General features: G+C 40.4%; 1 protein-coding gene across 4 annotated transcripts; it reads right to left on the bottom strand.

Annotated features, from left to right (window-relative positions):
• Positions 1 to 485: 485 nt before the first annotated feature.
• Positions 486 to 12,336, bottom strand: mpp4b (MAGUK p55 scaffold protein 4b). Of its 4 annotated transcripts, none has more exons than XM_028010338.1 (22): positions 11,710 to 12,291; positions 9,825 to 9,910; positions 9,626 to 9,747; positions 9,461 to 9,538; positions 9,302 to 9,385; positions 8,161 to 8,292; positions 6,059 to 6,140; positions 5,556 to 5,641; positions 5,343 to 5,417; positions 5,066 to 5,262; positions 4,201 to 4,259; positions 4,084 to 4,101; positions 3,965 to 4,006; positions 3,847 to 3,867; positions 3,704 to 3,718; positions 3,492 to 3,533; positions 2,389 to 2,562; positions 2,193 to 2,273; positions 2,005 to 2,098; positions 1,814 to 1,922; positions 1,590 to 1,724; positions 486 to 900 (listed from the first exon to the last, which is right to left on the bottom strand). In XM_028010338.1, the coding sequence occupies exons 2-22, from the start codon at positions 9,880 to 9,882 to the stop codon at positions 709 to 711; spliced, it is 1,896 nt and encodes a 631-aa protein (XP_027866139.1). In that variant the 5' UTR covers positions 9,883 to 9,910; positions 11,710 to 12,291; the 3' UTR covers positions 486 to 708. The 4 variants fall into 4 exon arrangements, 3 of the variants coding, with proteins under 3 accessions (XP_027866139.1, XP_027866138.1, XP_027866140.1); XM_028010337.1 differs by having other exon boundaries at positions 9,825 to 9,935; XM_028010339.1 differs by lacking the exon at positions 3,704 to 3,718 and having other exon boundaries at positions 9,825 to 12,291.
• Positions 12,337 to 12,370: the final 34 nt, after the last annotated feature.

The following is a 12,370-nucleotide window of genomic DNA, read 5'->3' on the forward strand; positions in this document are numbered from 1 at the left end:
AGAAAGCTTTTTTCCGTTGATTTATTAAATTACGACGTCACATTTCTAAGTCATATTTAACATATATGGCATTTTTACCCTTCAGCTTAATGTAGTTTTTAATAACTTATGTGTACTTAGTTACTTGGCTGTGCTATAAAATGGCAGCCTGAAACATACATAATAGTGCCCTTTCAAAATTCACCTTCTTTTTAAGATTTTCTTTTTTGTCATGAAAACGCACAAAAACCGAGACACAAAAAAAATATTTTATTTCTATGTTGCAAACATTCAGACAAAAAAAGCATTTCAAGTTTGTGAGTACATTTCTGATCTTGAAAAAACACACAAATCAGTTTTAGTGTTTGTTTTTTTTCTTTATTGAAAATGGAGCTGCATCCAAAGTACAAAACTGATTTATTTTAATCTAAACACCTTCCAAATCCAGTACACAAAGCACATCTAAATAAACGACGACGTTGAGAAGAGTTTTTAAAAAAAAAGAAAAAAAAGAAAAGAAATTGTGACAGTTTATGGGATTTCTTGGGGCTTTGAGTCCTCCTCTGGGATTTAAAGAGATTTAAAGACCAGAACAAGCTTTCCCCACATATACATACAGATCAAAGGATTTACATATTTCCTGGCTTGCTTCCCCTCAAACATCCAGGCAAAGATTTTACATTTCAACATTTGTATCTTCCCGGCGAAGAGTGCTTTAATCCCTCTCCCTCATGATTCGGCCGTGGGTCGGATCCAGCAGGCGGGGACCCACTGTGGTTCATCCTGTGCTTTCCTGACGGCCGTCAGCAGCTGGACACAGGAGTCCTGCAGCTCATCGTTGACGATCACCTGATCAAAGAACTGCCAGTACTGAGCCTCGATCTTCCGGGCGGACTCCTCCATCTCGTGGAAGTCTTCATCCTGTTGAAAATCAAAGTCGGATTGGATTTCAGCTTGAAGCCTTTGGTGGATTTTTGTGGTTTGATGACCATAAAAAAACAAAAAAAGAATGCTCAAATCTTTAGCTTATATTTTTGTCTGACCCATTTAATCACTGTTGTTCAGCTTTTAAGTTCAGCATAAACTGAGTTTTGTAATAGCCACATAGGAAAATATATAGTTTTTGAGTGATATAGAGCAAATATTAGAATATTTTTTTAGATAAAAAAATATAATAATAATAAGGATCTCAAAAAATTGCAAAAAGTTTTAATTGTATTATATAAATGAAAAATTAACACATCTAAGGTGGAGAAAAAAGAAGTGGCTCCAGTACAATTCCTTGGGTTATACCTCATGATAATCTGACTGCTAAAACCACTAAACACACAACAGCAGAAATAACTCTAAAATAGTCATTTTCTGTCATCGTATTGGACAGTTTGCATGAAATCTTTGTGCTGATGCTGATTTTTGATGTCGGTCAAACATCTCTACTTTGGTCTCATCTTTCAAAACTCTTCATTTCGGATCCATTTTGAAGTTGACCCTGGAAGACCTTGTGCTGGTTCACTAGTGACATCATCTTACACCTGCTACTGATCCTACTACTGTCTGTAACTAAGAGAGACTAGATGTAAACAATGAAACCTGGCCGTCAGAGTGCATACTTTGAATGGACGGTTGACGTAGTAGTTAGTGGTGATGTACGAGTCCTGTCTCGTCTCCCTGAGGCGCTCCAGAGGCGGGGGCTTCACATAGATAATGTACGCTCTCAGTTCATGAGTCCTCACTGCCTCAACAACCTAAACAATGAGGCAAAGTGCGTTCGTTTTACTCTACGTCAACATTTCTGCCTCTAAAGCGGGTGCGTGGCGAGACTTTCAAGGCTTACGTTTGGCTCTATGTCAACGACACAGATCTTTCCGCTGTTTAAAACGTCTTTCACAGCATCAATGCTAGTTCCGTAAAGGTTTCCTTTGTACTCGCCAAACTCCAGAAACCTATGAAAAATAACAGCGCTAAATTACAACGTCACAATTTATTCGAAGGCATTTAAAAGCATGTGACAGATAGGAGCGTTACCGATTATTAGAGATCATGTGATCAAAAATCTCTCGGCTGGTGAAGTAATATTCTCTCCCGGATTCCTCGTACCCTCTTGGACTTCTTGTTGCGTCTAGTGAAAGAGGAAAAACGAAAGATATGACTTGTACTTGCTAAAACCACGATGATTCATAACATTTTTGTGACTCTGAAGGCTTTACACGTACGAGGTATAGCTCCCTGGAAGATGTTTGGGCTCATCTCGATCAAGCGCCGTCGGAGTTCATTCACACCCACACCAGATGAACCTGAGGAACAAGAACAAGACAAAGTCTTTCTTTATCCAGACCCGGGATATTCTGAAATCAGACTGTATACTTCTCCAGATTGTACAGACATCAAGCCAAAGTTTTATTTCTGTACCTATGAGGGCAATGACGCGATGCGTGTCCTCTGGGTGGCGTTGGTACCGGACCACCTCCTCATAAGGGTTATTTGGGAGGCTGCTGCAGCTGCTGGGACAGCGGATGTGGGAGGAAGGCTGAGTTGTGCTCTGGGAACGCCGCCGACACAGACGGATGCTGCGCCTGAACCCCGCTGATGGTTAAAAACAAAGGATTTCAGAGGCTAACCTTTACAGACGCTTTTTGCACCGTAACAGGAGGCGCAGTGGACGCATATTTTACACGCTGTAGAAGGGCTGTTAAGATATAAAGTCCATGTGTTAATTATACGTGGCATTTTCATGCGTTTTCGTCACGTAAGCATCACGTCAAAGCAGGGGGCGTCACTAAGTTTCAAGGATCCTTATGGGCCTTTTGGAGCGGAGATGCAAAGATGTATCAAACAGCAACAAGAACAGAGAAGCTGCTGTAAGCAGATAACTGATATAATAAAAGGCTTTCCTAGCAAATGTTAAGATAATTAGAATTTTCTGCAGGTCTACATATAAAATGTATAAATTTTATAAAGTTATAAAACTTACGTTGCCTTCTAAGGACATTTGCCAAACATTCATATTTGTATCACCTTCCGAGGAACTCCAGCCGTATTTCACACCAGTTATGTGATTATTTATTCAAACTCATATCCTGGTCATATTATGCAGATTTTTTTGTTGTTGTGAAACAACAAAACATAATAATAACAACAATAAAATATCCCCACCAAATTGTTTACAGGGCTTCAAAAAAATGTTTGGGGCGGCTGTAAGCGATGAGGTTTAGGTTAAACCTGAGGAATCGTCATCTCAATATTAATATTATTCAACATCACAATTATAAATGACTGCACAAACTCACTATTATATTTACACTACAATGAGTTCATTTTCTGGAAAAAAGAGCAAACAAACAAAAAAAAAAACGCCATGTGCAAGTTAAATAACTTTTGCCCCCAATAAATACAATAAATACATTCACTGACTCTGGATTTCTCTCATGGAAATTTATACAAATTATGTGAAACACACATTTGAATATTAAATGTGCACTCTAATAAACAATTGCTTTGAGGTCAGTAGTTACCCAAGTAAACTCCTTCAATGTTGCTGCTGAAGTCATCCTCCTCTGATGGGGGAGAAAAGAGCAGAGAAGGAACATTTAGCAAACTTATTGATTAAGTGAAAACCTAATGGATGGCGAAATTATGACTGTAAACATGATACAGAGGCTGAAATCTATTAAGCTTTCCTTCTCTCAAATTAATTCAAAGATTTTTTTAAAACCAGCAGTCTCACCTTCTCTGAGCTCTTCTGACGTTTTGCGCATCAGGTATCACAAAGATTTGGAAAGGACAAAAAATGTTTTCCATGAAGGGCAGGAAAACAGATAGAGTCGTCGATTTCAGGCTCCAAAACTAATTTATTAAAGACTTACCTACCAGATTCAAATGCCTCCTCGTCTGTTTTGACCCCAAAAACACACACAGAGAATTAAATCCAAAAGAAGCAAATAAATAAATACAAATATGTGATGGTACCATCTGAACTAAATCTTACCTGCTTCAACACATCTCTCATCAATGGCCATCAAATCCTCCTCTGTTAAGAAAAAAAAAGACGTGGAAGGATTTTTGAAAAAACAATTCAAAAGAAACTTGAACGTAACTTTTATTTACCTTCGTCGACGGTGCTCACTGCAGGAAGCATGGAGTGAAACGGATAAAACCTATCTGTGAGTTCATATGAATGATTGTATACAAGGCAATAGCAAAAATCAAGAGCAGGTCACTCACAGATTTGCATGCAGACGTGTGGTTGGTACGGCTGGGACCACCAGAACTCCCTCTGCTTCCTGTAACAGGAACACAGTTCAGGGGAAAGTTCTTTATTTTTCCAAAATACAAATGTAATCAGTTTGCTATAGAAAAAAAAAAGTATTGCACATATATAGCACAACATTCCAGATGAGAAACAGTTCTATTAAAAAAAAACTATTGTTGCTAAAGGTGTACAAGCTAATGGATCATACAGTGTACTTTTTTTTTTCAAAGACTGCAATTAACTGACAGATTTTTGGTAAAGTACCCCAAAGAATAATACCAGGATCACTTCTTTTTTTACCTGAAAAGTTTAGATACTGTGCAACTTGAAATTGGATATCTGTCTCTTTAAAAAACTCCTGCTTTTTCTGAAACTCCGCCTTCAAGATGTCATCACAACATCACTCCTCTATTAACCCTTTAGCAAAGTTTTTACCAGCATTTCACTGGGAAGCAGCTCGTATAATAAGCTCAGCAGATGCTCAATTGCTGCTGGCTAGTCCGAAGGAGCTGAATGGGGAAGGTTGCCACGGGAGACTAAAGGATTTCTCAGCGGCTATCCCGTCAGCCCGTCAGTTCCCGAAACCAAGAAAACAAAAAAAGCTTGTGAAAGAACACACAGGGTGAGTGCGAGCCCTGTGTGTTCTGAGCCTGTTTCCCTCCCTCCTAGGACTGAGGGAGAGTTTTAAAGGAAAACCAGATTTTCCAAAGAGCTCAGGATGAAAATACAGCTTATTCAAAGCAGAACATCCCTCAAAATCCTCCATGGAGCTCCTCCAGACCGATCTAGGTTTAAAACATCTTCATGAAGAAGATGCAGAGTTGGGTTCAGACTCACCGTTTGAGCAGGCTAGTGGAAGGGATGAGTCCGGCACAGGCCGAGCTGCCGGGCAGCTTCTTGGCTTGCCACCAGAGAGCGTCGGTCTGGTCCACGATCTCCAAGATGTCGCCTTTCTTGAAGCTCATCCCGGCGTCGGCGCAGGGGATGGTTGGGTCCTGCTGAGGGCTGTAGTCGGTCATGGCCCGGACGTAGAGCTGAGCAACAATTAACACTTGTTTTTTTGAGGTTTTATGTCTAAAACAAAGAAATTACAGAAGTGTGGTGGAAGACTCACCATGGTCTGGTTGTGGATCGGCCTCTCTGTGATGGGAATGACCTTAAACATGATGGTGCCATGTGACCGAGCTTGCTGATCGGATGTAATTAAACAAACAATAACTTTATTATACCCTCTTTATCCAGTTAAGATTACAGGATCTTACAGTAGGCATGAAGGATATTAAATGATGGAAATAACCGATTTAATTTCTACTCTTAATCAACCCACCACAACTTGGATAACTTGCTCAGGCTCCATTCCGTCCACAGGAAAACCATTCACCTCTATAATCCTGTCTCCTGCATGAAGCAGGCCTGCATACAGAGAAACAAATTCAAACTAAACCTGAGGATTTAGCTGAAAGACATTTTTAAAAGTCATTTGGTTACTTTTTCTTCAAACATAACCAAAACACAAGAGTTTGGTAAACTGGTTTGAGGTTTCTTTGCAAAAATAAATGCGATGCTCATCTGCATAACATGAAAGCCTGTTTGTTTACTAAAATAAGTAGCTTTTGAGGAGCAATTCAAGGGGCAAATGTTTAAGAAAAAAAAGGTTTCAGAGACTCGGACTCTTTCAGAATAGTTGAAATATTTGTTGAATCATTGCAGGGTGGAGTCAGAGATGAATAGATAGATCTTTGGACGGCAGTATGCCATTTTCATTATAACTTCACAGTGTTTATGTTGTAATTTTGCCCTCACTCCACTGTTCACTATCAAGTGTCTCACCACTCCGATCGGCCAGTCCTCCGTGAATAACACGAGCCACGAAAATCTCTCCCGTGATGTCATTTCTCTTTATGGTCGCTCCCTGAAACAGGAAACAGAACACATTGTTAAGCGTGGCGGTTGAACAAACGGCGTGACTGGGATGCTGATGAAGTCTGCTGAAGGTCATGAAGGGACAAAGGAAGTGGATGAATTTGTAAAGACAAGAATGAAACAAGGGCACAAAAGGAGAGGAAATTCTTTCAGTTCTTGAATGTAGCTCGGAAAAATGATTGGAGGCATAGTGATCCAAAAAAAAAAACCGCTCACTGTTATTAACCCCTTTATCGTCACTCAGGTGGGTTTCTTCCTCTTCTTCTTCCTCCTCTGGCTGGTGCGACATCCCTTCACATTGTTGGCCGTCTTCATGAGTTCTAGTTCACCGTTTGTAAGTAAGCCTCTAGAGACGTCTGGATCACCAGGGCTACGTTTTCCTGTTGTGACGGTGGTGAGTGGGGGTCCTTGATGATTTGTGGTGATAGGCGAAGGGCCCTTTGAGGTGGAGGGAGCATCCAGAGAGCTGGCGCTGGACGAGGAGGAACATCTGGACTGCTCTGCGTGTGAAATCTTTATATCCGTCCTGGTGGTTGTGAGGAGCGTTTGCAGCCGGTCCACCACCTGAGTGAGGAGGACCAAAGACTGCACCGTCTCTGTCATTCGATCTGTTGCGGCTACCATCCTCTCTCCCAGGACTCTAATGTCTTTACTGCTGCTTTCCATTGAGCTGGCTGCTTGTTGTACCGTCGTCCTCAACTTGTCCAGTCTCTCCTGATTGGACGTCTCCATGGGTGTCTCCTCCGGCACATGGCGAGGCTGCATGGGGCTCGGGGGAGCTGTGCGGACGCAAGGGCTTTGGGCACGAAGCTTCTGAGGCAAATCTGGATGAAAGTAGGTCCCTTTGTTGAGGTAGCATGGTACGCCAAGACAGGGAGGATATGGAGCACAGGTGAACGGTCCCGACTCTTTAGCAGAGTGATCCCCAGAGAAAACAGACAAAATATTAATCCGTATGGCAATGAATAGATGGATGGATGATGGATGAAGGCGGAGCAATGATGAGTTTTCAAGGCATCGTTTCTGGAAGCGTCTTTTCTTACCAAACCCAACAGGGTTGTAGACGGACGGCGCCGATTGGTTCAACTTTTGCTCCAGATCGGTGTAACAGACGCTGCAGTGAATGGTCTGCTTGCGATAGCTCACTTCGTGTCGAGGCGTGCAGGCGAGCAGATGCGGTCGGACCCCCGCGGGGCAGCAAGGCAGCTCAGCCGGGTGGCAGCAGGTCCGACGGACCTCGCAACACGAGAAACGCCGCAGGTGCTCCGGAGCAGGGCTTTGCACTCCAAATGTCTCGTCGCTGTGAACGCTCCAGGCATTTCCTGTCCCTGATCGACACCTTCTTGCACAAGCATGGGACGTATCACTCAGCCGGCAAAGCTGTGACACAACACAGTCACTGAAAATATGCTGGTTTTTTCCTTGTTGTTTTTTAAAAAAAAAAAAAAAAGTCAATAACTTCTTCACCGAACAGAAAATTGCAAAAACGTAAAAATTGCAAAATCACAGATTTTGTTGGATGGTTAGTGGCTATAAAGAATTGAAAGCACAAAATATATCTGACAGGGAGAGCAAGTATAATCGTGATGTTCTGCAAGGAGGTGTGGGCAGATCTCTGTTGTTTCTGTCTAACATAACAAACTGTAACAGCATATTATACTAGCTCTGTAATTTCCCAATTATTGAAATTCATAAAAATTTAGTTAGATTTAGGAAACTAATCAAGGACTTCATTAAGTCTTTGAATCAACAAAATCTTTCATACAATCTAAATGCAATATAATGCTGTAAATGAGATTTAAATGTGGTCTGACTAAAGGTTCAGATCTCCAAAACGTAATAAATATAATACAAATATTTTTACTAAGCCTTAGTATTGGTTTAGTGTATTAATCATATCTGAGTCAGGTTAAAACTACAGAATAGTCCAAATAAATACTAATCAAATGTTTTAAAGTTGACTTCATTCAACTGATTGGATTTTAAATCTTTCAAAATGAGCAGATCACCAGAGGCTGCTTGTTCTTGACCAGGCAGACGATTCGGGTGGCCTCCTCATCGTCCGGCAGCTCATCCGGCATCGGCGGCAGCACCGGCTCGTAGTCCTTCTGGGCCACGGTGTCGTGAGCCGAGAGAAGAGCCTGAACGACAAAAAAATTTTAAATCCTAAACATTGTCAAGATTTTATCAGGGAAATTCACTTTATCGCCACTATTATCTGGGATTCCACAAGTCTGGCCCAAGAATTCTAGACTTTTTAAGACTATTATTATAAAAATTTAATACTAACTTAAATTATGAAAGAAGCATATTTATTAACGTAGTTACTTTCCAATCAAAAACTGAAGCAACTTAAATATTTTTCAGTTGATATTTGTTGACTAGCGTGCAAGTCTAGCACTTTTCCACTGAGGCCACCAGACTTCAACGTTGTTTCGAAGCGCACAGTGAACTGCATAAATCCGATTTTCAAGTCAAAACTTGCTAAATATATCATTTTTATGAGCTACTAGTGGAAGAAAATTGGCATTTCACTGTAAACATATAGTACAGCAAGTCCTGCTCACGGCGATTTTTTCTAACGGAAAAAAGTTGTTGAAAAAAGACGCAACCAAATTAAATTTGAGAGCTTTTGAGCCTTAAAGTCTCATTATGTTTTTGAAACAAAATATAATAATATATATATAAGCTAACCTGAAAAAAATGACGCAATGTCTTTATTATGTTTTCATTAAAGTGCCTTAAATGAACACATGACGGGGAGATTTTCAACCTTTTCCTACCTACTCCATCTAATCTTTGTGATTCAACATTACGGGTGTAGGCTGCACATTAATAGCTGATAAAATCATAATATTTTATTAACTTAATACTTTGATTCAATGGTTTTAATACACAGAGATAGTATCAGTGTGAGCACATCTTTTCAGGAACTTTTCCAATGTCTAAACAATAATGAATCAAATTCCTAGGGCTGCAATCAGATGTGGAGTTCCTCAAGGCTCTACTCTTGAGTCACTTTTTTTATTTTTATAATGTGGCTAAAAACTACAAGGACTGTTGAAACATCTGTTATCTTTTTTTGTCATTTTTACGTTTCCACATCCTAACAACAAATTTGAATAAAGCAGAAAGCAGCTGGTTTCTCACCTGCATGTGCGGCTGTCGGAGGAGACGGTACAACTCTTTGGCTTCATCGGAACAGTATGGGAGCGATCTGATGTCTATCAACAACTACACCCGAACAGAATACATGTTCAACGTGAGAAAAGTACACACCGACTGTCCTAAAATGACTGCATAACAAACCTGAAGTGAGAGTCCTGAAGCAAAATCCAGAGCTGGAGCTGGGCAGTCTGTCAGATACCTTTGAAGACATTCGTACACCTGAAAATAGCATAAAAATAGCCTAAAAGATTACAAGAAAACTTTTGCTAATTGAAAAGGTGAACATAGAAATGTCTGTCTACCAACCTTAAGCAGCGACTGGAGCCAGGAGGCGGTCAGCAGACTGTGGAGGACCTCTGCGCCATCAATGTCCTGACTAACAGAGCGTCTCACCTCCTCAATCACGTCCGACAGGATCTGCCGCAGGCCTGCAGCGGAGAAACCGTCACATCAGACCGCCAAACCGCACAACAGATTAAACCTGTAGGCCAGGACTCTGCTTCACCTTGCTCTCCAAGCTCAAAGGGAAGAGTTACGACCTGAGCCTCCACCGCCTGCCTCATGATCCCTGGACCCCCGACCACCTGTTAGCTTATCACCAGGACGGACGGTAAACCTGGGGATTAATGGATGTAAGTCAGAGAGCTGAAAGAGAGATTCTTTGATTCGTGTTATTTAACATTTCTTTGATATATGGTCAGACTCTCCTTTTTTTATCATAAAATGTTTGTTGATTTAGACAGAATGTGTGTTAAGCTATTCCTTTTTTTTAAAAATGGATGTGGTACATGACATCGCACTATAGTGCACCTTCAAAATTGTCCCATTTACAGTCTGTAATGTGTTGTAGCTCTGAAAGGAAGATATACGAAATGGAAATGAAATTGACAAAACCTAATGCCAAAGTTATTGTTAGGATAATTACATTCAAAATTGCAAAAAAGAAAAAAAAAGAATACAAGAAATCTTTTGAACATTCCCTGCAGTTTTAAGCCATATTTATATACAGTACAAAAAAAGAGGTCTCAAGAACAGAGTCTTGAGGAACTCCACGTGTGATTGAAGCCCTAGTGATATTATTTTATATTGGTTTTATATTATATTTTATGATGGGTTTTTTTTGTCTTTGAACACTTTTTTTAAAATCAAAATTGTTAGCCCAGACACAAGCCTAACTACCTATAATTGAGAAATCCATTTCATAATTCTTGATTCTATATTGTCTTTCTGCTAAGCTAAAGCTAACTGAATCTGCCTGGGAATCTAGAATAAAACAGAACCTTCATAGGGAAATTTTGCCCAGGCTTTTGGGCAAAATTACTGCCAGAATAATTACTGCATAAAACTGAAGCTCAAAGACATCCTGTAACTTATTATATAAAAGAAAACATGTACTCAGTGATTGCAAGGGACTTTGGTCATGTGGAGACACAGACATATAAACTTGAGTGTCATCAGGTAAAGTCAGAGATGTCGTCATACTTGATAAAGTGGCCCAAAGGAACTCCACATGATTGCAGCTCTAAAATCAAATAAAAACAAAACTGACACCCCATTAGGGACAAGGGTGTACAGAAAATGGATGGATGGATGGACAAAACAGAGGTTTGCAACAAATATCGAGTTAGGCATAAATAATTTGCTAGACATGAACAATATAACTTACAACAATCTCTAACCAGTCACCAGTTTGGAAATAGTATTTTAAAATCTAAACACAAAAAACATTTGTCAATTTGGTAAATGTTAACGCGGACGACTCGTACTAATTTGACTCCTTACTGATACATACCAGTTTATTAATGTGGCTTCAAAACGGCACCACACAGCCCCCTCCACTGGTGGCCCTGATAGCATCACTACCATATAAAGTGTATTTTAGGCATACACTACAATACAGAATGAAGTTAATTTTACAAGGCAGCAGACTTAGAATATTTAAAAAATCTGTAAGTTTGTCTACTTTAAAACAGGGAGCAATCCATGGTGTAGGCCGGCAGTGGGATGAAACGGGAACATGTAGTCCCAGCTCTGCTCTCATAGTCCCAGCTATGAATAGGGTCAAATGTTAATGGCATGCTTTATGATGTCAGAGATGTGGAAACGGATGATAATCTGTGACTGATGAACAACACACCAGAGTTCATCAGAAATCAAGAGAAAGCAAACTAGATTTGCACAATGGGCAGCCACAACTCTAAGGAAGAGTCAACTTTAGGGAGATGTTACTGCTTCAACAGGCCCGACTGTCCTGAAAAGTGTAGCTCACATAGGATGATAGATCGGTCAGTAAAGTGTTGTGAAGTAGGTGGAGCTAGTAAAGGGGTAACTACTGCCCTGCGGCCTTCACCCAACTCTTCCTTCTTCAACTAACCAACATCATGTCTTACCTGAGGTATCCAAGTCCTCTTCCACCCCGTCCTCCAATCGAAGAGAAAACTATAAATCAGTTCGTTGAGAAAATATATATACCCCTGAGAGTGGACAGAGTCCTACGCTTTCATCGAGCAACAGGGGGGAAACGAGAGAGAGAGGGCTGTAATCTCTCTCGATCCCACTTAATCCTGGGCAAGTGAGCTGCCTGCCTCTGGCCCCCGGAGGCCGGTTCCTCCCTCACCGGGTGGCTAGTTGCTGCTGAGCTGCCAAATCTTCTTAACCATTTCAGCTGCTAGCGGTGGCCAGGAGAAGCTGTGAGATAAGGAAGCAAATGTGTCCCCCTTAAGGGATAAGAGCAAGACTTGATACAACATCAGAGGAGTAATTACAGAAAAGAAAAAGAAAAACCTGCTAATACACTTCAACAGTTGGAGCCAAAGCTAATTTGTTCCCTGCTTCGGTTCTCTAAGTAAAAACTAATTTAGCCTTTTTTTTGTGCTCATCAAGTCCAACTTGTCAATATCTGTACTGTAATTTATACAGGAACAAGCTAGTTTGGATAGGTTTTTTAAAAACTACTTTCCTGTTTTTTTTTTAATTTCAGGTTATTTTTAGCTTATATCATTTGTTTAATTGTTGAAACAACAAATAAGAAAAAAAAAAAAAAAAAAACCC

This window comes from Xiphophorus couchianus, chromosome 24, assembly GCF_001444195.1.
Source record: "Xiphophorus couchianus chromosome 24, X_couchianus-1.0, whole genome shotgun sequence".
NCBI lineage: Eukaryota > Metazoa > Chordata > Actinopteri > Cyprinodontiformes > Poeciliidae > Xiphophorus > Xiphophorus couchianus.

Bases quoted from the DNA above. Each gene is read 5' to 3' on its own strand.
- mpp4b (XM_028010338.1), bottom strand. From the start codon at position 9,882: ATGAGGCAGGCGGTGGAGGCTCAGGTCGTAACTCTTCCCTTTGAGCTT. The intron at 4,260-5,065 runs GTGAGTCTGAAC...TTCCTGTTACAG, and splicing joins TCCACTAGCCTGCTCAAACG to GAAGCAGAGGGAGTTCTGGT. The intron at 3,868-3,964 runs GTAAGATTTAGT...GGGTCAAAACAG, and splicing joins TGAGAGATGTGTTGAAGCAG to ACGAGGAGGCATTTGAATCT.